Source organism: Pan paniscus, chromosome X (genome assembly GCF_029289425.2).
Source record: "Pan paniscus chromosome X, NHGRI_mPanPan1-v2.0_pri, whole genome shotgun sequence".
Taxonomy (NCBI): Eukaryota; Metazoa; Chordata; class Mammalia; order Primates; family Hominidae; genus Pan; species Pan paniscus.
The window spans coordinates 53268186-53291904 of NC_073272.2; the positions used below are offsets into that span (position 1 = coordinate 53268186).

General features: G+C 43.6%; 1 protein-coding gene across 5 annotated transcripts in view; it reads left to right on the forward strand.

Moving 5' to 3' along the window:
* MAGED1 (MAGE family member D1) overlaps nucleotides 1-23178 on the forward strand; it is a 99282-nt gene extending 76104 nt beyond the window's left edge. The window contains exons 2-14 of one of the 5 annotated variants that reach the window (XM_055106844.2): nucleotides 15085-15165; nucleotides 15869-16021; nucleotides 16451-16576; nucleotides 17230-17898; nucleotides 18029-18092; nucleotides 18368-18447; nucleotides 18616-18707; nucleotides 18935-19014; nucleotides 19106-19148; nucleotides 19402-19464; nucleotides 21006-21120; nucleotides 22377-22762; nucleotides 22970-23178. In XM_055106844.2, the coding sequence (XP_054962819.1) occupies nucleotides 15121-15165; nucleotides 15869-16021; nucleotides 16451-16576; nucleotides 17230-17898; nucleotides 18029-18092; nucleotides 18368-18447; nucleotides 18616-18707; nucleotides 18935-19014; nucleotides 19106-19148; nucleotides 19402-19464; nucleotides 21006-21120; nucleotides 22377-22754 (1908 nt within the window). In that variant the 5' untranslated portion in view covers nucleotides 15085-15120 and the 3' untranslated portion in view covers nucleotides 22755-22762; nucleotides 22970-23178. Of the gene's footprint in view, nucleotides 1-14407; nucleotides 14572-15084; nucleotides 15166-15868; nucleotides 16577-17229; nucleotides 17899-18028; nucleotides 18093-18367; nucleotides 18448-18615; nucleotides 18708-18934; nucleotides 19015-19105; nucleotides 19149-19401; nucleotides 19465-21005; nucleotides 21121-22376 lie in introns of those variants that run through there. The other 4 variants (XM_055106845.1, XM_003804875.6, XM_063601973.1 and 1 more) reach the window with 4 other exon arrangements.
* Nucleotides 23179-23719: the final 541 nt, after the last annotated feature.

Below are 23719 nucleotides of genomic sequence, written 5' to 3' on the forward strand. Positions count from 1 at the left end.
ATTACAGCATCCTCAAATATTCTGTAATTGGAGATTTGATTTCCTCTTTGAAGGAAAGCTTCATTTATTCCTTCTCCAGTGCTCTCCTTTTCTTTATGTACTTCCAAGTTTCTGCCCTATATCATTTTCTTTCTGCCCGAAGAAAATCTTCTAATATTTCTTGCAGGGCAGGTCTGTTGGTGATCAATTCATTCTGTTTTTGTTCATCTGAGAATGTCTTTATTTCTCCTTTACTTTTTTTTTCTTCTCCTTTACTTTTGAAAGATCTTTTTCTATATGTAGAAATCTAGGGTGGTAGTCATTTTTCTTTTAACACTTTAAATATTTCACTTTACTCTTGTTGCTTGCATGGTTTCTGATGAAAGCTGCTATAATTATTATTCTTATTCTATTATAAGTAAGATATTTGGTGTTCTCTGAGCTTCCTGGATCTGTAATTTGGTGTCTGTCATTAATTTTGGAAAATTCTTAGCTATTATTACTTGATATTTCTTCTGCTGTATTCTCTTTCTCTTCTCCATCTGATGTTCCAGTTATGCATATGTGACTCCAGATTTGCCTATCCATCAAGATTTTAGGGTGATGATTTGCCCTGAAATTTCATTTCTCTGACAGGTCCAAAAAAGTGATTGATTTTTAGTTTGTCCAGGTTTTTTTTCTGGTTGTTGGTGCCTCCAGCCTCACATTGATTCTGTGGTGGAAGAAAAGCATGGGGAAGCAAAGAGTCAGTAGATATTGTGGGTTCCTTAAAAAGGAGGAACCATTAGCCCCATATTTTAGGGATGGGAAGAAATGCCAGGTAGGTTTGTAAGATCCTTAAGCAATGTGTTCTTGTGTCTCACCTTCTGGCTAAGGCCAGAGAGGACAAGACTACAAAATAGAATTGTCTGCGTGGTGTCTATAATTATTTGGAGCCTCTTCGTGTGGTTTCCCTCAGCTCAGGGTATTTACAGGAGTATATGTGAGACAAAGACAGCCTCACAGAGGTTAATAGACCTCAGCATATCATAGGAACAGTAGAATGTTTTCCATGTATATGAGTGATATATGATACCCAAAGAGATAGTTGGACCCAAAGCAGCTTTACAGTAAAGAAGGAAGCTCACTCAACAGCTACCTGCTTGGACAGACATTGATAAACAAATATGACATGTATGCCAGCATGGATACATGATACCCAACATATGTTACCCATCCTGATGTTTTGACACTATTTAACATCCCTAGAACTTAAATACAGCCCCAAAGCAGAGAGTGAGAGGGGGACTCCATACTGCTGGAGATTAAGTTTCCACCACTCGGTAGAATGGGAACTTGACATATAATTTATGTTGAGTTGCAGAGAAAATAACTTACATTTCCTGCATACCGGAGTTTGTCAGATAATACCCATACCTGCAGAACAATCATTAACAGAAAGTGGGTGATAAACACTGAGTATCTCAAACAAATTTATCTACTCAAAACATGGGGTATGTGGCTGTTATAGTAGAAAACCACGGTGGTCTTATCTCAAGGCCAGAGTGAGATGTGAGAAATGACCTCTGGCATTTTGGTGGGTACCAACATAAAGAGAACAGGGAATCTGAGGAGAGCAAAGGACAACTTCTCTGCAGAATGAAATCACTGTCATTGGTGAGGTGTGATTCTACTTCATTTCTTCATCTTCCTGTCCCTGTCCCTCTTCAAATACTTCTCTTTTCTCCCTGGTTGTTTCCTCTACTCCCTCCTTCCTCTTTTTTATCCCTCTCCTTGTTTATTTTTCATCCCTCCTTATCTACTCCTTAACCTCTTGTCTTAGTCAGTTCGGGCTGCTGTAACTGACTACCATAGACTGGGTGGCTTAAACAATAGAAATATACTTCTCACCATTCTGGAGGCTGGGAAGTCCAAGACAAAGGCACTGGCAGATCTGCTGTCTGTTGAGGGCCCTCTTTTTCCTGGTTTGCAGATAGCCATCTTCTCGTTGTGTCCTCACAAGGTGGAGAGCAGACCGAGGAAGCAAGCTTTCTCCCTTCTCTTCTTATAAGGTCATTAATCTCATTATGAGGGCTCTACCCATATGACCTTATTACCTCCCAAAGTCCCCATCTCCAATACAGTCACACCGAGGATTTAGGTTTCAACATCTGAATTTGGTGGGGCCACAAACATTTTGTCCATACCACCCCTCTATCTACTCCTGCCTCCCTCTCATGCTCTTCCACCTTACATCCTCTTCTCTTTCCTCTTGCTTTTTCTTTTTCTTTTCTTTTCTTTTTTTTTGAGATGGAGTTTCGCTCTCGTTGCCCAGGCTGGAGTGCAATGGTAATATCTTGGCTCACTGCAACCTCCGCCTCCTGGGTAGAAGCGATTTTCCTGCCTCAGCCTCCTGAGTAGCTGGGATTACAGGCACTTGCCACCATGCCCAGCTAATTTTTTGTATTTTCAGTAGAGACGGGGTTTCACCATGTTGGCCAGGCTGGTCTCGAACTCCTGACCTCAGGTGATCTACCTGCCTCAGCCTCCCAAAGTGCTGGGATTACAGGCATGAACCATTGCACCTGGCCTCCTCTTGCTTTTTCTACTTCAACTTAGTATCTGTTCTTTCTCCATTATCTTATTTTTCCTTATCTTCCTAATTCCATTTACTTCCAGCTGCTATTTTCATTCATCTTTTCTTATTCCCATTATATTCTTTCTTCTTTTCTTCTTCCCTCTCTTCCTCCTCAATTCCTTTCTTTCCTACTTGACCTTCTTTCTCATTTCTCCCACTCTTCATGCTCCCATCTAACAAGATAGTGGAAAAGAGAGAAAAAGGTAATAGAATGCAATAAAAATGTACTTAAAATGGTAACAGGAATAGGTGATGGGTTTGACTGGGGAATAAGGCAGAGAGAGGCATTATGAATAACCCAAAGTAAAATAGGGAGAAAAAGAAGCTATTAAATATGATTTTTAAAAACTACTTATCAAAAAGCCATAATTATTCTGATAGGCAAAATGGTAAAGTCACTTCAGGAAAAAGAAAGGGATGTTACTTATTTAGATTATTAGTCAATATTGCTCTTGATGTTTTAGCAACTCAGAGAAGACCACCAAATAAGTGCTATTCATATTGTAAAAGAAGTGATCAAATTATTTCTTTTTCTTATAGTGTGATTGTACATTAAGAAATCACAATAGATTTTTAAAAAAATAAAATACTAGAATTGAGGACTTCTACTTCCAGAAAGAAGTAGTAAACAGGGTAGATGTATTTTCCCTATTCATCTCTGGAAAAAATATATAAACAAAACATAAGAAGACCCAGAAAGTTGAAAAGAAGATGATGTATTCTCTAGGGAACTTGGAACCAAGGAATCAACATGGAGGTAAGTTCCCTGTGTTTTCTTTTTGCTGCGTACATCCTAGACCAGATGCTAGAGAAACTGGCAAACTGGAAACACCAAAGGGCACAGACAAAAAAAAAAAAAAAAAAGCTTCAATGTAAATCCACTCTTTCTTCACCTAAAGAACAGACAGCTTAGTAAGGCAATTATTTTTTACTTTTTTTTTTTTTTGAGACGGAGTCTCACTCTTGTTGTCCAGGCTGGAGTGCAGTGGTGCGATCTTGGCTCACTGCAACCTCCGCCTCCCGGGTTCAAACGATTCTCCTGCCTCAGCCTCCTGAGTAGCTGGAATTACAGGCACGTGCCACCACACCCGGCTAATTTTTGTATTTTTAGTAGAGACGGAGTTTTGCCATGTTGTCCAGGCTGGTCTCGAACTTGTGACCTCAGGTGATCCGCCTGCCTCAGCCTCCCAAAGTGCTGGGATTACAGGCGTGAGCCACTGCGCCTGGCTGACAAAATTTTTTAAACAATGACCGCTCTACTGTAGCTAAATACCAGAGAAGACTATACCTCTACCCCTACTAGCAAAGGCCAACTAGAGAGACTTCCGCCCTTGCCAGCCTGTAATAAGACCTCTAATTCCCTGATAGAGTGGTAAGATGAATGGGGAGTGGGAACATTCTAGTCCCCTCAGTTAGTAGAGACTATGTGGGGAGCCTAGATTTCCACCCCTAATGAGTGATAATGAGGTGCCTCTCCCCTAACAAATGGTGTGGTATCAAGAGGAAGCCTAATGAAGAGTCAGGTTTTTATCACCACCCAACAGTAACAATGATACCTGTCTATCAGTGGTCTCAATGGAGGCCATTTGGAGAGAAGTAACTGGGCACCCAGTCTCTCCCAAGCAGAGTGGTACTGGTAAAAGCTGGAACTGTCACTTAGCCCATGGTGACAGGAAGCTCCTCAACCCCAGGTATCAGTGGAATCTGAGTATGGAACCTGGACTTCCACCTACATGTGGTAAAACAGAAGATTTAAATAAGACCCAGATCTTCATAACATAATATGCAAAAATATCCAGGATTCAACTGAAAATCACTTGTCATAGTGAGAACTGTAATAATCACAACTTGAGTGACAAAAGACGGTCAACACACATCAACATCAAGATGGCACAGTTATTAGAATCATCTGACAAAGATTTTTAAACAGCCATCCTAAAAATGTTTCAGTGAGCAATTGTGAACATGCTTAGAACAAATGAAAAAAAGGATGTCTTAGCAAAGAAATTGGAAATCTCTAAAAGAAATCAGAGATATAAAGAAAAATTAATAGGAAATTTTAAAACTGAAAATTTTAATACATGGACTTTAAAAAACAAACCTCAGTAGATGAACTCAACAGCAAAATAAAAATAACAGAAGAATTAATCAGGAACTTGAAGATAGAACAATAGAAATTATTCAGTCTGAATGACAGAGAAAAATATACTGAAAAACAAAACAACAACAACAAAAAACAGAGCCTTAGGCACTTGTTGGACTATTACAAAAGATTTAAATATGTGTCATTGTAATCACAGAAGAGAGAGAGAAGAGGTACTGAAAAAGTGTTGAGAGATACAATGGCTGAAAATGTCCCAAATTTGGGGGTGGAGGAGACAATCCCACAGATTCAGTGATTCAAGAAGCTGAGCAACCCCCCAAGAAGATATGGTCAAAGAAACCATTTTCAAACTTCTGAAAGCTTAAGACAGAACAAAAAATCTTGAAACCCACCAGAGCAAAATGACACCTTACCTATAGAGAATACCAAAGCAATGACAGACAGAAGCTCTCTCATTAGATACCATAGAGGCCACAATATTTTTCAAGTGCTGCAAGAAAAGACTCATTAACCTGGAATTAAATACTCAATGAAAATAAAATACCCAATGAAAATAAAATATCCTTTAGTAATGAAGAGTAAATCAAGACATTTCCAGAAGAAGGAAAACTAAGAATTTGTTTCTAGCCTACCTATCCTAAAATAATGGCCAAAGGAAGTTCTTATAAAAGAAATTAAGAATTCTAACAATTGTTCAAAGAAGGATGAACAGCATTTCTACACAATCTCATCCAGAAAATAAGAGGAAACAACTTCCATTAATTCTGTGAAGTCAGTCTTACCCTCATCCCGAAACCAAAGTACACGAAAGAAACTTACACATTAATATGTCTCACGAACATAGACGCAAAAGTCTTCAACAGAATATTAGTAAGTCAAATCCAGTGTTGTAGAAAACGTTATACACCATGACCAAGTGGAATTTATTCCATGTACGGTTCAGCATCCATAAATCCAGCAATGTAATCCATTATATCAACAGGCTAAAGAATAAAAGCCATTATCATATTGATTGACAAAGAAAAAGCATTTTAGAAAATCCAACAGTTCATTTTTGCTAAAAACTGTCAGCAACCCACTAATAGAGAGTAACTTCCTCAATTTGATTTTTTAAGATATGCACTAAACCTTCACCTGGCATCAGACTTAATGGTGAGAGACTGAATTTCTCCTTGCCATCAGGAACAAGGTAAGTATTTGCACTCACCACTGCTATCAAAATAGTATTGGGTTGCTGGATCATATGACAGTTCTGTTTTTAGTTTTTTGAGGAACCTCTATACTGTTTCTAAAGTGGCTGTATTAATTTACATTCCAAAAAAAATGTATGAGTGTTCCTCTTTCTCCACATCCTTGCCAACATCCATTACTTTTTGTCTTTTTGGTAATAGCCATTATTAACTGGAGTGAAATTATATCTCTTTGTGGTTTTGATTTGTATTTCTCTAATGACTAGTGATGGTGAGCATTTTAAAAATATATTCCCTTGGTCATTTGTATGCCTTTTGAGAATTATCTATTCAGGTCATTTACCCATTTTTAAATTGGAGTATTTGCGGAGTGTGTATGTGTGTGTGTGTTTCTATTGAGTTATTGGAGTTCCTTATATATTCTGGTTATTAAATTCCTTGTCAGTTGAATAGTTTGCAAATATTTTCTCCCATCCTGTAGGTTTTCTCTTCACTTTGTTGATTGTTTCCTTTGCTGTGCAGAAGCTTTTTAGCTTGATGTGATCCCATTTGTTCATTTTTTCTTTGTTTGAGGTGCTTTTGAGGTCTTACTAAAAAAATCTTGGCCCAAACCAATCCCGGGGCACTTCCCTAATGTTTTCTTCCAGTACTTTAATAGTTATAGGTCTTATATTTAAGTCTTTAACCCATTCTGATTTGATTTTTGTATATGGTGAGAGATAGGTCCAAAAGAAAGAAAAATCAATATATCAAAGAGATAACTGGATTCTCGTGTTTATTGTAGCACTATTCACAATGCCGAGATAGGGAATCAACCTAAGGGTCCATCAGTGGATGAATGGATAAAGAAAATATGGTATATATGCACAATGAAATATTATTCAGCCATAAAAATAAGGAGAGCCTGTCATTTGCAGCAACATGGATGGAACTGGAGGACATTATATTAAGTGAAATAAGCTAGACACAGAAAGACAAATATTACATATTCTCACTTATATGCAGGAGCTAAGGAAAATTTGATTTCATGGAAGTAGAGAGTAGAGTGATGATTACCAGAGGCTGAGAAGGGTGGGGGGTGGGGAGCTTAAAGAGGGGTTGTTTAAGGGGTACAAAAATACAGTTAGTAGGAATAAGACCTAGTAGTCAGTAGCACAATACAGCGACTATAGTTAACAATCATTTATTGTATGTTTCAAAATAACTAGGGGAGTGGATTTGGAACGTTCCCAATACAAAGAAATGATAAATGTTTGAGGTGATAGATATCTCAGTTACCCTGATGAGATCATTATACAAGATCGTACCCTGATGAGATCATTATACATCATATACATGTATCAAAGTATCACATGTAACCCATGAATATATACAACAAATATGTATCCATAAAAATTAAAAATTAAAGGTAAATCTAAGCATGCTTCTTAAAAAACAAAGCACAACAAAAAGCAAAATAATAATGGAAATTCTAGCCAGCTCAGTAAAGAAAGAAAAGCAATACAGATCAGAAAGGAAGAAATAAAACTCACTATTTCCAGATGTCATGATAGTATATGTAGAAATTCCCAAAATCTACCAAAAAAAAAAAAAATCTCCTAGAACTAATAAGTGAGTTTAGCAGGTCACAGGGTACAAGGTCAACTTACCAATATCAATTTTATTTCTATATCCTAGCAATGAGCACGTGGAAATTAAAAATAGAATACTGGGCTGGGCACAGTGGCTCACACTTGTAATCCCAGCACTTTGGGAGGCTGAGGCGGGAGCAATCACTTCAGCTCAGGAGTTCGAAACCAGCCTAGGCAACATAGGGAGACCACATCTCTACAAAAATTCAAATAATTAACTGGGCATGGTGTCACGCACCTGTGGTCCCAGCTACTTGGGAGGCTGAAGTGGGAGGATCGCTTGAGCCCAAGAGTTGAAGGCTGCAGTAAGCCATGATCGCACCATTGCACTCCAGCCTCAGCAACAGAACAAGGCCCTGTCTCAAAACAAAGAAGAAAAAAAAGAGAATACAATGACTCAAAAAAAAAAAAAGGTGAAATACGTGTAAATTGACAAAACATATACAATATTTCTATACTAAAAACTACAACGTTAGTGAAGAAATTAAAGAAGAGCAAAATAAATGGAGAAGCACATATCGTCACATTCATGGATTGTAAGAATCAATGTAAAAAATGATATTAATTTTCCCTAAATTGATACACAGTTTAAGTGCAGTTCCTATCAAAATCCCTGCAAGATGTTTTGTAGATATAAATAAGATTATCCCAAAATATATGGAAAGACAAAAGAACCAGAATAATACATAAAATAATTTTGAAAAAGAAAGATAAAGTGGGAGAAATCATTCTATTCAAATTTGAGACTACTGACTATTATAATCAAGACTGTAGGATTTGGTAGATGAACAGACACAGAAAATAGAATAGAACAGAGAACTCAGAAATTGCCTCACAAATATGCCAGCTGATTTTCGACAAAGGTGCAAAAACAATTCAAAGGAAGAAGGATCACCCTTTAATCACCCTGTACTGGCCTGACTGGATATCCATAGCTCTGACACCCGCCCCCCTGCCCCCTCCCCGCTGCCAAATGAACTTCAGCCTAAACCTCACACCTCATTAAAACTTAAACTCAAATGGATGACAGACATCGATGTAAAAATTAAAACCATAAAACTTTTAGAAGATATTGTAGGAGAAAATTGTGAGGTACTAGGGCTTGTTGAAGAGTTCTTAGAAATGAAATAAAGCCCACAATCCATAAAAGGAAAAAAAAAACCAATAAATTGAATTTCTTCAAAATTTCCCCTGCAAAAGTCTCTGCAAACTGGGAGAAAGTATTTGCAAACCATATATCTGACAAAAGACTCATACATAAAATACACGAACTCTCAATATTCAACAGTAAAAGAGAAAAGAAAGAAAACAATGCAATTAAGGGTAATGGGGGGCTGGGAAGGAGGTGGGGATGGTTAATGGGTACAAAAAATACTTAGAAACAATGGATAAGACCTACTACTTGATAGCACAATAGGGTGACTATAGTTAATTGTACATTTTAAAGTAACATAGTGTAATTGGGTTGTTTGTAACTCAAAGCATAAATGCTTGAGGGGATGGATTCTCAGTGATGTGCTTATTTTACATTGCATTCCTGTATCAAAACGTCTCATGTACCCCATGAATATATATACCTACTATGTACCCACAAAATTTTTTTTAATTAAAAAATAGGTAAAAGGCATGAAGAGGCATTTAATCAAAGAGGATATATGGATGGCAGATAAGCACATGTAAAGATGTTCAACATCATTAGCCATTAGGGAAATGCAAATTAAAACCACAGTAAGATATTACTACACACCTATGGCCAAAATATCCTGACACCAGCAGATGCTAGCAAGGATTTGGAGAAACTGTATCCTTCACACATTGCTGGTGGGAATGTCAAATGGTATGATCACTCTAGGAAAGTTTGGTAATTTCTTGTAAAACTAACATGCACTTACTATATACCCCAACAATTGCACTCTTGGGTACTTATCCCAGAGAAATGGGAACTTAGGTTCATACAGATACTTGTACACAAATGTGTGTAGCAGCTTCATTCACAGTAGCCCAAAACTGGAAATGACCCAGATGTCTTTCAGTGGGTGAATGGTTAAACCAACTGTTGTAGCACCTCTATACCATGTAATAGTACTCAACAATAAAACAAGAAACTCTGATACACAAGACAACTGGGATGCATCTCACAGGCATTATGCTGAGTGTGAAAAAAGCCAATCTCAAAATGTGACATATTGTATGATTACATTTTCATGACCTCTTGAAATGATAAAATTATAGAGATGGAGAACACATTAGTGGCTGCCAGGGGTTAGGGATGGGGGCGGTGGAGGAGGGTTGGTTGTGACTATAATGGGGTAGTAAGAGGGAAATCTTTGTGGTGATGAAATAGTTCTGTGTCTTGATTGCTGTGGTGTTTGTAGAGACTTCCACATGTGATAAGGTGATATAGAACTATATACACATATTGTACCAATGTCAGTGTCTTGGTTTTGATTTTGTACTGCAGTTACACAGATGTAACCATTGGGGAAGCAGATAAAGGGTACATAGAACCTCACTGTACTATCCTCGCAATTCCCTGTGTATCTGTAATTATTTCAAAATAAAAAGTTTAAAAAGTTTTTTAAAAGCAGAATTAATAAAATATTACCTAAAAGCAGTAGGGCATCAGTTATATTTCAAAAATCATGTCATAGGGCCGGGCATGGTGGCTCATGCCTGTAATCCTAACACTTTGGGAGGCCGAGGTGGGTGGATCACCTGAGGTCAGGAGTTCTACACCAGCCTGGCCAACATGGTGAAACCCCATCTCTCCTGAAAATAGAAAAATTATCCGGGCGTGGTGGTGGGTGCCTGTAATCCCAGTTACTCGGGAGGCTCTAGCAGGAGAATCACTTGAACCTGGGAGGTGGAGGTTGTAGTGAGCTGAGATCATGCCACTGCACTCCAGCCTGAGTGAAAGAGTGAGACTCTGTCTCAAAAACAAAAAAAAGCCATATGTATTAGCTGGTTGGATACCATTGCTGCCGCTACTGAACAATGGACACCGGATGTTAGCCCTGCCGCTAATGCTGCCCCTAGAAACTGGATTTTCTTGTGGCTGCTGCTCCCACCACCACAACTATGGTGGTGAATTCCATCACTGCATATTTGAATTACTCCTTTGAAACAAAGTGTTAGGTCTAAGTTGTAACTGCAGTGAAAGGGTTGTACTCAGCAGGTCTGCAATGTTCAAACCCTGTGCTTTCCAAAAAAAGGTCTTTTGCAAAGAATGCTTTGGCTCTTGACCAGCTCTTGGGAGATAATCTGTAAGCCCTGGGAAGTATCCTGCCTGATCAGAGTGTCTTTGTTTACTGTGGCCTTGGCCCACACTGGATAGTTTGTGCTAACAGTGTGATTTGTGGTGTGAGCCTTGGGCTGAGAGATACTAGTTTAACCTCTGCATGGACTAGAGACTGAATAACTAAGGTCAACCACACAGGTGCTCCATGCCTATCTGACTGAACCCCAAAAACAACTCTGGGCACCAAGGCTTGGGTGAACTTCCCTGGTTGACAGTATTTCATACATGTTTTCACACATCATTGTTGGGGGAATTAAGCACTGGCCATACAACTCCATTGGGAGAGTACAACTGAAAAGTCGTGCCTGGTCTCTCCTGAATTTTTCCCTATGTACTTTTTACTTTTGCTGATTTTAATCTGTATCCTTTCACTGTAATAAACAATAGCCATAACACTTTTTCTGAGTTCTCCGAGTCCTTCTAGCAAATCATTGAATCTGAGGATGGTCTTCAGGAGCTTGCCACACTGGTAAATCCTAGATCACATTCTCTTAGCTGCCAAGGGCATGTGAAGAAGTGAATATCTGGCCTTTGTGGCTTTTGCAGTTGGAACTGTTAAATAAGAATATATATGACCTTACTAAAATGTTAAAAATCGAAATACATCTGGCCCCAAGGGTTTTCAGTAAGGATCTATAACGCTATATAAAGAACTCCTAAAAGTCAGTAAGACAGACAACCCAAATGAAAAACAGGTAAAATATACAAGCATATTACAAAATAAATCTAATATGTTCATTAATGTATAAAAATGTGTTCTACCACATTGCTTATCAGAAATATAAATTAAAACCATAAGGAGATACCAATAAATACACATAAGATTGGCAAAAAAAAAAAAAAATGGAAAAGTCTTGTAGAGTATGTCAGTCTTACTCCTGGGCTTCTGGTGTCACGGAAATAAAGACAAACATTAATTATTAAAGTATAAGAATATATGTACAAGTATTTTTATTGCAATGTTGTTGTATGTGCCACGCTCCCCACAAAAATCCTGAAACTAAAATGGATTCCATCCATGGGGGAATGGTTAAATACATTGTGGTACATTCTTACCATGGAATATTATGCAGTCATTTAAAAGAACGAATCACAGGTAGACTGTTGTCAAATAAGATAATTCAGACACATAAAAGTTCATGTAATCTTAAATTTGTAAAAATAAAAAACAACTTTTGAGTATGGAAGGATATCAAATGGTGTTAAAAACAAGTGTTTGGCAGGTGAAGGTAGAATTGAAAGGAAGTGGGAAGCAGTAAGGAAAAGAATGCAATTTAAGGTCTGGCATATATAACACATCATTTATGTAACAACATATATGTGCGTAAAGTATGAAAAGGTAGCACCAAATCTAAGCAATTGTCCAAGGTGATGAGATTTAGTGATGTTTATTTAATTTCTAAAATATTTAGGCAGTGTTTGAATGTATAGTGATGAGTGTGCATTATTTGTATAATGAGGAAAAATAAGTGAATTGATCACAGGAAAAATTGCCTCTCAGGTTTCTTGCTTTAGCAATGGGATGGAGAGTGCGATTCATTCATTTAACAAATATTTATTGAGGATATAAAAATGTGCCAGGCATGGTTCTAGGTGCTGGGGAAACAACAATGAATAAAACAAAAATCTGTCTCCCTAAGAGGTTTACACTCTAAATGGGGGAGAAAGGCATAACTAGAGGAGAAACACTGTGTTGGTGAGAAGGAGGAGGCGTATGAAGGAATCGGTTTGGGACCTGTTAATTTAGAGAATACTGAGAGATATCCATTTGGAGAAGTGAGGTAGGTAGTTACTATGGATCTAGAATTCATAGGCCAAGTCATGACCGAAGATAGAGATATGGAAACAGATAGCATAGAAAATGGTGTTTCTGACCTCCTTTCCTGAGTCTGATCACGTCTCACTGCAGACACTTTACAGAGGAAGTGCTGAGGAAAAACAGGCAGCTGACAGAGGAGGTTGCTATGCAACAGATGAGGAAAGTCATCCAGCCAGGCAGAACTGATGTTGGCCCTTGGGGACCAAATGCTGCAGTCCTTCCTAGCATTAGCTTCCTTTCATGTTCAGGCTTCTGGCATGAGTTGATGCCAGAACAAATGTGAACTGCACAAAGATCTGTCTTGAATTTTGGAAATGTACCAGTTTAATTTGAGTCACCTCACATCTGTATTTAATTTTCTGCCTTTTTGAGTTTCTCCAGTTATCCTGGAAGCATAGCAGTGTGTGTGTCCTTGGGTAGGACCCACTTGCTGTGCATTCCACTTTGCACATTGAGAAACCAGGCCCAGAGAATTGAGTGACCCGTGCGGGCTCACACAGCTCGAGACAGACAGGCTGGGCACTCCATCCCTGGAATTCTGAAGCCCAGCCCAGTTTCTCTCCATAAAACCACAGCTGCCCCAGGCCCCAGCCCTGAAAGGAACCAGGGCTTGCCATGGCTCAGACACACAGGTCTGATTGTCCTGGCTGCTCCAGTGGGCACCAGGAAGGCCTCAGGGACATTGTGATTATGTCCCTGATAAGGAAGAGGCCTGATGTTCTGAGCACAGAGTGGACCCCAAGGAGCAATTCCCACACCTGGATGGACCCACACAGGGCAGGGGGAGGGTGGGGGCCTCTGCTTGTGTCCTCCTGAATGCAGAGCATGAGCTTGGGCCTCCTAGAACACAAACTTTGCTTGTTTGGTACAAATGGGGTGCCGTGGTCTGTTGCTCAAATGGAGGAGGGAGGGGTACCCTTAGTCCCCAGGCCAGCATGAGCAGAACGTGGGCTTTGGAGTCAGGAAGACCCAGACCCAAATTTTGCATTTTGTTTCCTGGCTCTGTGGCCTTGTCTAGTTCATGCAATGTATCTGTGCCTCAGCTTCCTGATCTGCAAAATGGGGGTGCTGACATCCACTTCCCAGGGCTGCTGTGACAGGAAGACAAGCTCCAGCACAAATCCTGCTGTGATGTACAAGCTGTGCCCTTCCCTCCTTTCCTCCCCCAACACACACAAAATGAGTCCATCACCGGAGCTGCAGAAAGAAAGGGAAGAAACTAACGTTCTTTCTGCGTCTGGGAGCTTGTGGGGGCGGGCAGGGGGTGAGGGAGAAATCATGGAGTCACGTGGCAGCCACAGACTTACTACTACTACTTTGTTAGCTCCAATAGTGTATCCTCTCAGGCCATTCCGTTTCCTCAGCAGAGGTCTAACACTTGTTGCAATTAGAGACCCCACACAGAGACCTAAGCATGCTGGACAAGGGGGTGGAGATGCAAGCCGGCCTGACAGGAGGGGCCTTGAATAGGGGAGGGACGGAATAGAGACGCATTGCGGAAAAGGTAGGGGGCCGGTGTGTGGGGCAAGGGGTGGGACCAAGAGGCACAGCGCATCTGTGGGGGAGGGGGCGTAGAGGAAGGGGAGGTGCTGTTGTATAGTGTCGACCTGGTTGGTGGTGGGGTGGTGTGTTGGCAAAGGGGGCGGGACCGCCTTCCAGCGCACATGCGCATCATGGTCTCCAGGACGAAGCTTTTGTTGGGAAAGCAGGCGGGACTGACTTTGGCCGTTCAGTGTTTGCGCATGCGCGTAACGTCCTGAGGCGGTGGGTGGTATATTAGGCGAAGAGGCGGGGTCGCCCAAGCTGCCGCGCTGGCATTTTCTCCTGGACAAGGAGAGAGTGCGGCTGCTGAGAGCCGAGCCCAGCAATCCCGATCCTCTGAGTCGTGAAGAAGGGAGGCAGCGAGGGGGTTGGGGTTGGGGCCTGAGGCAAGGTGAGAATTAGCCCCCAGACTGGGCATCTGCCCCCTGGTGCGGGCCCCCATTTTTTTTTATCCCGATCCCTTCACCCTGGATTCTGAATCCCCTTCCACCCCCCAAACCCCAATTCAATGCCCCTCCCGATCCTTCCTGATTCAAAACCCCTGTCCGATCCCTCCCATCGTTCGAAATCCTCAGATTCCTTGACCTCGATCTGTACTGTTAGATGATTCCTCCTGACTCAAAACCTCCATGCAACTTCCCAAATGCGAATCCCAACCCAACCGCACCCCCCCTCCGAATTCAGAACTCATCTGCTTCCCGATCCCCATTTGAAGCTTCGCCCTGTCAGTAGCTTCTCGGGGTTCAGAACCTCCATCTGGACGCCCATTCACTTTTACCGCTCCGATCCGTTCCTCCTCACATTCACCTTATCCGCCCGCACAGTCAGACCACAGTCACCCCCCTCCCAATTAGGTCCTTCGTATTTGCCCTCTGTAGTATAATGCCCTGCCCCTCTCCCACAGCCCCCAGGCTCCGCTCTTGCCAGAGGGACAGGAGCCATGGCTCAGAAAATGGACTGTGGTGCGGGCCTCCTCGGCTTCCAGGTGAGATCTCCACTCCCCACCCCACCATTTCCCCAGCCGACAGTCACCCCTCCCCGCGGGCCTCTTTGGTCTCCCAAACGCCGGGATCCGGTTTGACCCTATTTAGTGACTAGACTCCGTGGGCTTTTCGAATTCCCATCGTTTATCGAAGAGGGGGAGGGGCGTCTCTTTTCAGCCATCAGTCCCTGCTCAGAGAGAGGGGAGACCCTGTTAGTAGTCAGGGCAATCTGCCCAGAGAATGCGGGGTGGGTAAGGAACCATTTTTTTTTTTTCCAGAGTCCTGACGCTTGTAGAGCAGTCTGTCACCCCCTCCCCCAGCCTCCTGCCTCCACCCTCCCTCTTTCTGCATTCCCCACTCTGTGCGACCCCCCTTATTCTCAACTCCGCGATCCGCCTGCCGTCCTGAGCTGCTACTGCACGCCTCTTGGAGCGTCCCCGGCCCCTGTTCGTGCCCACTTTCCGCATACCGCCCCACCCCTCATTTTGCCCCTGCCCTACTTCACCCCTGCCACATGTTTAGTACCCGCCTGGTCCCCCATCGCCCCTCGCGGGCCCCCTAGATCTCTGCCTCAGCCCCCCTGTTTTTGCACCCACCTCCCGCCTGCAGCTCCGCTGCTGCGCTGCCACCCGGGCTCCCTATTCCCACCCCACCTCCTGCCTCAGAGGCCCAGAGATTTAATTTTTTTCCCCCCTGTGTTTGCAGGCTGAGGCCTCCGTAGAAGACAGCGCCTTGCTTATGCAGACCTTGATGGAGGCCATCCAGATCTCAGAGGCTCCACCTACTAACCAGGCCACCGCAGCTGCTAGTCCCCAGAGTTCACAGCCCCCAACTGCCAATGAGATGGCTGACATTCAGGTTTCAGCAGCTGCCGCTAGGCCTAAGTCAGCCTTTAAAGTCCAGAATGCCACCACAAAAGGCCCAAATGGTGTCTATGATTTCTCTCAGGCTCATAATGCCAAGGATGTGCCCAACACGCAGCCCAAGGCAGCCTTTAAGTCCCAAAATGCTACCCCAAAGGGTCCAAATGCTGCCTATGATTTTTCCCAGGCAGCAACCACTGGTGAGTTAGCTGCTAACAAGTCTGAGATGGCCTTCAAGGCCCAGAATGCCGCTACTAAAGTGGGCCCAAATGCCACCTACAATTTCTCTCATTCTCTCAATGCCAATGACCTGGCCAACAGCAGGCCTAAGACCCCTTTCAAGGCTTGGAATGATACCACTAAGGCCCCAACAGCTGATACCCAGACCCAGAATGTAAATCAGGCCAAAATGTCCACTTCCCAGGCTGACATAGAGACCGACCCAGGTATCTCTGAACCTGACGGTGCAACTGCACAGACATCAGCAGATGGTTCCCAGGCTCAGAATCTGGAGTCCCGGACAATAATTCGGGGCAAGAGGACCCGCAAGGTGAGATCCCTGCTAACTTCATTTTGCTTTGGGGCTCTCTCCTTTCTTCTCTGAGGGTGTTCATTTGTTCTAAACAAAACAATGTATGTAACTGTATTCAGCTAGGCTATAGGGCATTTGAAGAGAATGTTTATTCCTGTCCTCCGGATGTTCACAAACTGATGGGGAGATAATACATGGACACAAATAATATATACAACCTGTATGTAATTCAGTTTACATTTTGTTATGTTAGTAACCACCATGTGTTAAGCCTTGAGCTAGGCACATTCACACAGGTTGTCTCATTAAACCTTAAAGGCACCTCCTACCAGGTAGGGATCATAGTGCCAATTTTACAAAGAAGGAAATTAAGTGCCAGAGAGGTGAAGTGACTTGAGTGATTTGTTCAGGGTGGTACAGGCAGAACCAGTGGTGGACATAGGAAGAGGAGAAGCCTCAGGCCCCATCTTTGGGTTGCTCCTGGCCTGGCTCGGAGATGAAACTCCTGCCTGGAAGACAGTGAAAGACAAACCCAGGACTCAGGGTGACCAATGGCTAGTGGGTCAGGCTGTCACTACAGGTGAGGGTTTAGAGGGCATTCCTGGAATAGATAAGGTGAGGACACAGAACCCACTGGTGATTCTGAACTTTTCTTCTCTCTGATGATGCAGATTAATAACTTGAATGTTGAAGAGAACAGCAGTGGGGATCAGAGGCGGGCCCCACTGGCTGCAGGGACCTGGAGGTCTGCACCAGTTCCAGTGACCACTCAGAACCCACCTGGCGCACCCCCCAATGTGCTCTGGCAGACGCCATTGGCTTGGCAGAACCCCTCAGGCTGGCAAAACCAGACAGCCAGGCAGACCCCACCAGCACGTCAGAGCCCTCCAGCTAGGCAGACCCCACCAGCCTGGCAGAACCCAGTCGCTTGGCAGAACCCAGTGATTTGGCCAAACCCAGTAATCTGGCAGAACCCAGTGATCTGGCCAAACCCCATTGTCTGGCCCGGCCCTGTTGTCTGGCCGAATCCACTGGCCTGGCAGAATCCACCTGGATGGCAGACCCCACCTGGATGGCAGACCCCACCGGGCTGGCAGGGTCCTCCAGACTGGCAAGGTCCTCCTGACTGGCCGCTACCACCCGACTGGCCACTGCCACCTGATTGGCCACTTCCCACTGACTGGCCACTACCACCTGACTGGATCCCCGCTGATTGGCCAATTCCACCTGACTGGCAGAACCTGCGCCCCTCGCCTAACCTGCGCCCTTCTCCCAACTCGCGTGCCTCACAGAACCCGGGTGCTGCACAGCCCCGAGATGTGGCCCTTCTTCAGGAAAGAGTAAGAGCTGTAACTCCCCAGTCACTTTTCCCCTCTCTTGCTCTTTTCTTTGTCATCCTCTCATCTGTAATTCAACCAAGTTTTTTTGTAAATATTGTATAAGTTTAATGATTTCCTTTTTCCCTCCCAGGCAAATAAGTTGGTCAAGTACTTGATGCTTAAGGACTACACAAAGGTGCCCATCAAGCGCTCAGGTATGCATCCAGTGTCCCCTCCCCAAGCTCTGCCCTTCCCTTCACTCCATGCTCTGTCAGCATTCTTCTGCTTGTAGCTCTGCCCTTCCCTTCACTCCATGCTCTGTCGGCATTCTTCTGCTTGTATGACCCTTCCCCTTCTATCCCCTCCTTTCCATGGTTGGCTCTTTCCACCCTTGAGGACCTTGACTGTGCTACCCCCAGCAGGGCTGGCAAAGGGACTGCTGCTCTGTGGCCCCCGCTCGGCTCAGATGGCTCCCTCCTCTCTCCTACAGAAATGCTGAGAGATATCATCCGTGAATACACTGATGTTTATCCAGAAATCATTGAACGTGCATGCTTTGTCCTAGAGAAGGTGAGAAGGCAGCCCTGGGGTACAGGAATAATGGGGAAAGTCTTGATTTCAAAGATTCATGGGGTTCCTACTGGGAGTTTAGGGCAAGTCTCAGGGAGATGAGTGTCTGCCTATGGGTAGCTTATGCTAGATGTTGTAATTTCATAGTCTGTTTTCTTGCCCCTGTAGAAATTTGGGATTCAGCTGAAAGAAATTGACAAAGAAGAACACCTGTATATTCTCATCAGTACCCCCGAGTCCCTGGCTGGCATACTGGGAACGTAAGATGGGAAAGAAGGTGGAACATGGCCTTTCTCAGTGGTGCTTTTTTTCTAGGAGTTTCACGTAGATCAGGGTCCAGGGTTCAGGGTCACATAGCAGGTCATGGGCAGAGCTGGGGTATAATTCTCCCCTAGCTGAGGAATATTGGGGAGGCTAGATGGGCAAGCTGGTTGGGGTCTCTCGTGCAAATGGCTGCTGAAAATATATTCTTTCTATATTCCCTTAGGACCAAAGACACACCCAAGCTCGGTCTCCTCTTGGTGATTCTGGGTGTCATCTTCATGAATGGCAACCGTGCCAGTGAGGGTGAGTGGCTGGACCTGCAGCTGGGGATTGGCCACAGCCTGATTTCCATGCTTATTTTCCGTCCCTTGTCTCCCCTTGCCTCCCATTGCAGCTGTCCTCTGGGAGGCACTACGCAAGATGGGACTGCGTCCTGGGTATGATTGGGCTCTCTCATCTCTTGCCTGTTTGTACCATCCTTTGGCAACAGTGGATGGTCCCAGGATTGCATTAACCTGGGGGTCTGGAGGGTTTGGTTTGGGGATGTTCAGAGCCCAAAGATGTGACCTGGGTGGATGGGGAAACAGTTCTGAACTCTCTGCCTCTTTTCTCATCTCTGACCTCTGTTCTGGAAAGCTCTTTGGGCATGGTAATAGCCTCTGATTGTGGGTTTCCTTTTTTTACCTTCAGGGTGAGACATCCCCTCCTTGGAGATCTAAGGAAACTTCTCACCTATGAGTTTGTAAAGCAGAAGTAAGTGATGCCTAAGGGGCTTTTCCTGCTTCTTATGATTCTGCCTGTGTGCTGGTCAGCTTTAGAAAGCCCTTCCTGGCTGGATACAATGGCTCATGCCTGTAATCCCAGTACTTTGGGAGGCTCAGGTGGGCAGATCGCTTGAGCCCAGGAGTTCAAGACCAGCCTGGGCAACATAACGAAACCCCATCTCTACAAAAAAATACAAAAATTAGCCAGGCGTGGTGACATGCACCTGTAGTCCCAGCTACTTGGGAGGCTGAGGTAGGGGAGAATCATCTGAGCCCAGGAAGTTGAGGCTGCAGTGAGCTGTGATCATGCCACTGCACTCCAACCTGGGCAACAGAGTGAGACCCTGTCTCAAAAAAAATAAAAGAAAGCCCTTCTCAAGCTCGTTTCTTACACTATACTTGTGCATATGTGTTTCTGTGCATACAGAAACACTTATGTCCTCAGGAGTATTTATTGCATATACTCCTCATGGTTAAATTCTTTATTTTTTATTTTTTTATTTTTTGAGACAGAGTTTCGCTCTTGTTGCCCAGGCTGGAGTGCAATGGCGTGATCTCGGCTCACCGCAACCTCTGCCTCCTGGGTTCAAGCTATTCTCCTGCCTCAGCCTCTTGAGTAGCTGGGATTACAGGCATGTGCCACCACGCCCACCTAATTTTGTCTTCTTAGTAGAGACGGTGTTTCTCCATGTTAGGCTGGTCTCAAACTCCCGACTTCAGGTGATCTGCCTGCCTTGGCCTCCAGAAGTGCTGAGATTACAGGCGTGAGCCACCATACCGGGCGAATTCTTTTGTTTGTTTTTTTCGAGACTGAGTCTCACTCTGTTGCCCATGCTGGAGTGCAGTGGTGCAATCTTGGCTCGCTTGAACTTCCACCTCCCAGGTTCAAGCAATTCTTGTGCCTCAGCCTCCCGAGTAACTGGGACTTCAGGTGCGTGCCACCGTGCCCGGCTGTTTTTGTATTTTTAGTAGAGATGGGGCTTCACCACGTTGGCCAGGCTGGTCTCAAACTCCTGACCTGAAGCAATCCACCCACCTCTGCCTCCCAAAGTGCTGGGATTACAGGTGTGAGCCACCACACCCGGCCAGAATTTTTCTAATTTTTCTACTTTTCTAAGCAGTTGTCTTGCAAGTGAAGCCCATCCACCATCCCCACAGTAGACATTCCCAAGGCTGGGCCAGGCTGACACTTTCGCACTGCATTGTACTCATTTCAATGGACCTCTGTGGCTCACTGACAAGATTACAAGAATCTGGAGCTAGAGCTGAGGCAGAAGGAGTGAAAGGAAATGTTGTCCTTTCTGTGACCCTATACAAGCCTCGCCTGCATCTCTAGTGAGTGCTTAGCGTTCTAGTGCAGGAATTTAAGGCTTGATGATTAAGGGGTAAATACCCTGATGGTGTTCAGGAATGAGCCCGAGGAGGAGTTGCTATCTGAAATCTGTTGTTAAAAAATGTAAGATTATTTTTCATTAGTGGACTACCATTCTGCCTGGGTAGGTAGACACAAAGACTGTTTTGCTCTTTCAGATACCTGGACTACAGACGAGTGCCCAACAGCAACCCCCCGGAGTATGAGTTCCTCTGGGGCCTCCGTTCCTACCATGAGACTAGCAAGATGAAAGTGCTGAGATTCATTGCAGAGGTAATGGAGGAACTGTTCCAGCATTGATAGGTCAAGGGATGAAGTATAGCTGGCTGGGAAAGGCCCAGGGTAGGAATGAGATCCTAGGTGTGGCACGTGGTAGGTGCCGCATTGCTGGTAGTATTTGTTGTTGCTGTTAGGTAAACTTAACATGTATTAGGTGCTAACATATGTTAATATATTAGCTAATACAATTATGAGTTTGTTTTGGGTTTTTTTTTAGGTTTTTAAAGTATTTTTATTTTTTCCCAACTTTACTAAGTTATAATTGACAAAAATTGTATATATTTATGGTGTACAATGTAATTTTTAAGTATTTTGTTTTATTTATTTATTTATTTGTTTTCTCCCGAGATGGAGTTTTGCTGTGTTGCCCAGGCTAGAGTGCAGTGGCGCAATCTTGGCTCACTGCAACCTCTGCCTCCCAGGTTAAAGCGATTCTTGTGCCTCAGCCTCCCAAGTATCTGGGATTACAGGCACGTGCCACCACCATGCCTGGCTAAATTTTTATTTTTCTATTAGAGACAGGGTTTTGCCATGTTAGCCAGGCTGGTCTCAAACTCCTGACCTCAAGTGATCTGCCTGCCTCAGCCTCCCAAAGTGTTGGGATTACAGGCGTGAGCCACCGTACCCGGCCCATTCATTTATTTTTAACTGACTAATAAAAAATATACATATTTATGGGGTACAGTATGATGTTTTGGTAATACATGTACATTGCAGAATGATTACATCAAGCTAGTTAACTCTCCATAGCCTCATATACTTGACATTTTTTTTGTGATGAGAACATTTAAAATGTACTCTCTTAGCAATTTTAAATAAACGACACATTATTATTAACTATAGTCGTCATGCTATACGGTCTATCTCCAGAACATATTCTTCCTATCTAAATGAAACTTTGTACCTTTTAACCGATATCTCCCTATCCCTCCTGACCCCAGGCCCTGGAAACTACCATTCTACTCTCTGCTTCTATGAGTTAGACGTTTTTAGATTCCATGTATAAGTGAGGTCATGCAGTATTTGTCTTTCTGTGTCTGGCTTATTTCACTTAGCATAATGTCATCCAGCATCATCCATGTTGTTGCAAATGGCAGAATTTCCTTCTTTTTAAAGGCTGAATAGTATTCCATTGTGTGTGTGTGTATCACATTGTCCTTATCCATTCATCCACTGATGGACATGTCGGTTGATTCCATATCTTGGCTATTGTAAATGGATTTTGTTTTGTTTTCTATTCCTCATCTCAGGTTCAGAAAAGAGACCCTCGTGACTGGACTGCACAGTTCATGGAGGCTGCAGATGAGGCCTTGGATGCTCTGGATGCTGCTGCAGCTGAGGCCGAAGCCCGGGCTGAAGCAAGAACCCGCATGGGAATTGGAGATGAGGCTGTGTCTGGGCCCTGGAGCTGGGATGACATTGAGTTTGAGCTGCTGACCTGGGATGAGGAAGGAGATTTTGGAGATCCCTGGTCCAGAATTCCATTTACCTTCTGGGCCAGATACCACCAGAATGCCCGCTCCAGATTCCCTCAGACCTTTGCCGGTCCCATTATTGGTCCTGGTGGTACAGCCAGTGCCAACTTCGCTGCCAACTTTGGTGCCATTGGTTTCTTCTGGGTTGAGTGAGATGTTGGGTAGGTACATCACTTTGGATTGGGCAGTTAGGGTCTCTGGGGGATATAGGGTCCATGGGGTTGTATTTATGTGCATGAGCTAGAAGTATTAGGAAACTCATTGTAGGGAGATGAGGAAAGTATGGGGCAGCACTCTTTGGTATGTATATTCCTTATTATTTGATATATATCATTGATTTTTTTACTTCTTCTTTCTTATGTTCACAGATATTGCTATCAATCGCAGTAGTCTTTCCCCTGTGTGAGGCTGAAGCCTCAGATTCCTTCTAAACACAGCTATCTAGAGAGCCACATCCTGTTGACTGAAAGTGGCATGCAAGATAAATTTATTTGCTGTTCCTTGTCTACTGCTTTTTTTCCCCTTGTGTGCTGTCAAGTTTTGGTATCAGAAATAAACATTGAAATTGCAAAGTGAATTAGATGTGCTCTCTGCTTCTTTTTTTCCCTATATTTGGGGAGCGAGCAACATGTTTATGTGGGAGAGACAGGACCTCAGCTGTAGTTTGAAGGGTAGATCAGCTTTCAGCAGGTGGAAATGTGGGAAGATGTAGCTACTGGATTGGGATACAAAGGCAGGATCAATGAACACGAGACCCAAGAACTAGTATAGTTTATTCAATAAATATCACTTAAGTGACTCTCATGTGATAGATATGCTGCTAGGTGTCTTGGAGTGACATTGCGAGAAGTCGCATAGTGAGAGAGGGTATTGGTGCTCAGACAGTTGCACTTAAGAACACAGAGGAGGTGGAGCTCCAGGTGATGATAAGGTCCAGAGAGTAGGTAGTTGAAGGGGACAGAAGGTGACTATTCTGGAGATAAGGGGTCCATGGCCTGTGATTCTAGGGTGTTGGTTATACAACCCATGTGGAAAGTGAAAGAACTCCAGGAGGGCAGCAGGAGTAGTAGAGAACACTATGAGTTAGATGCCAGAGTCTCCTCTGTGAGAAGGAAGAT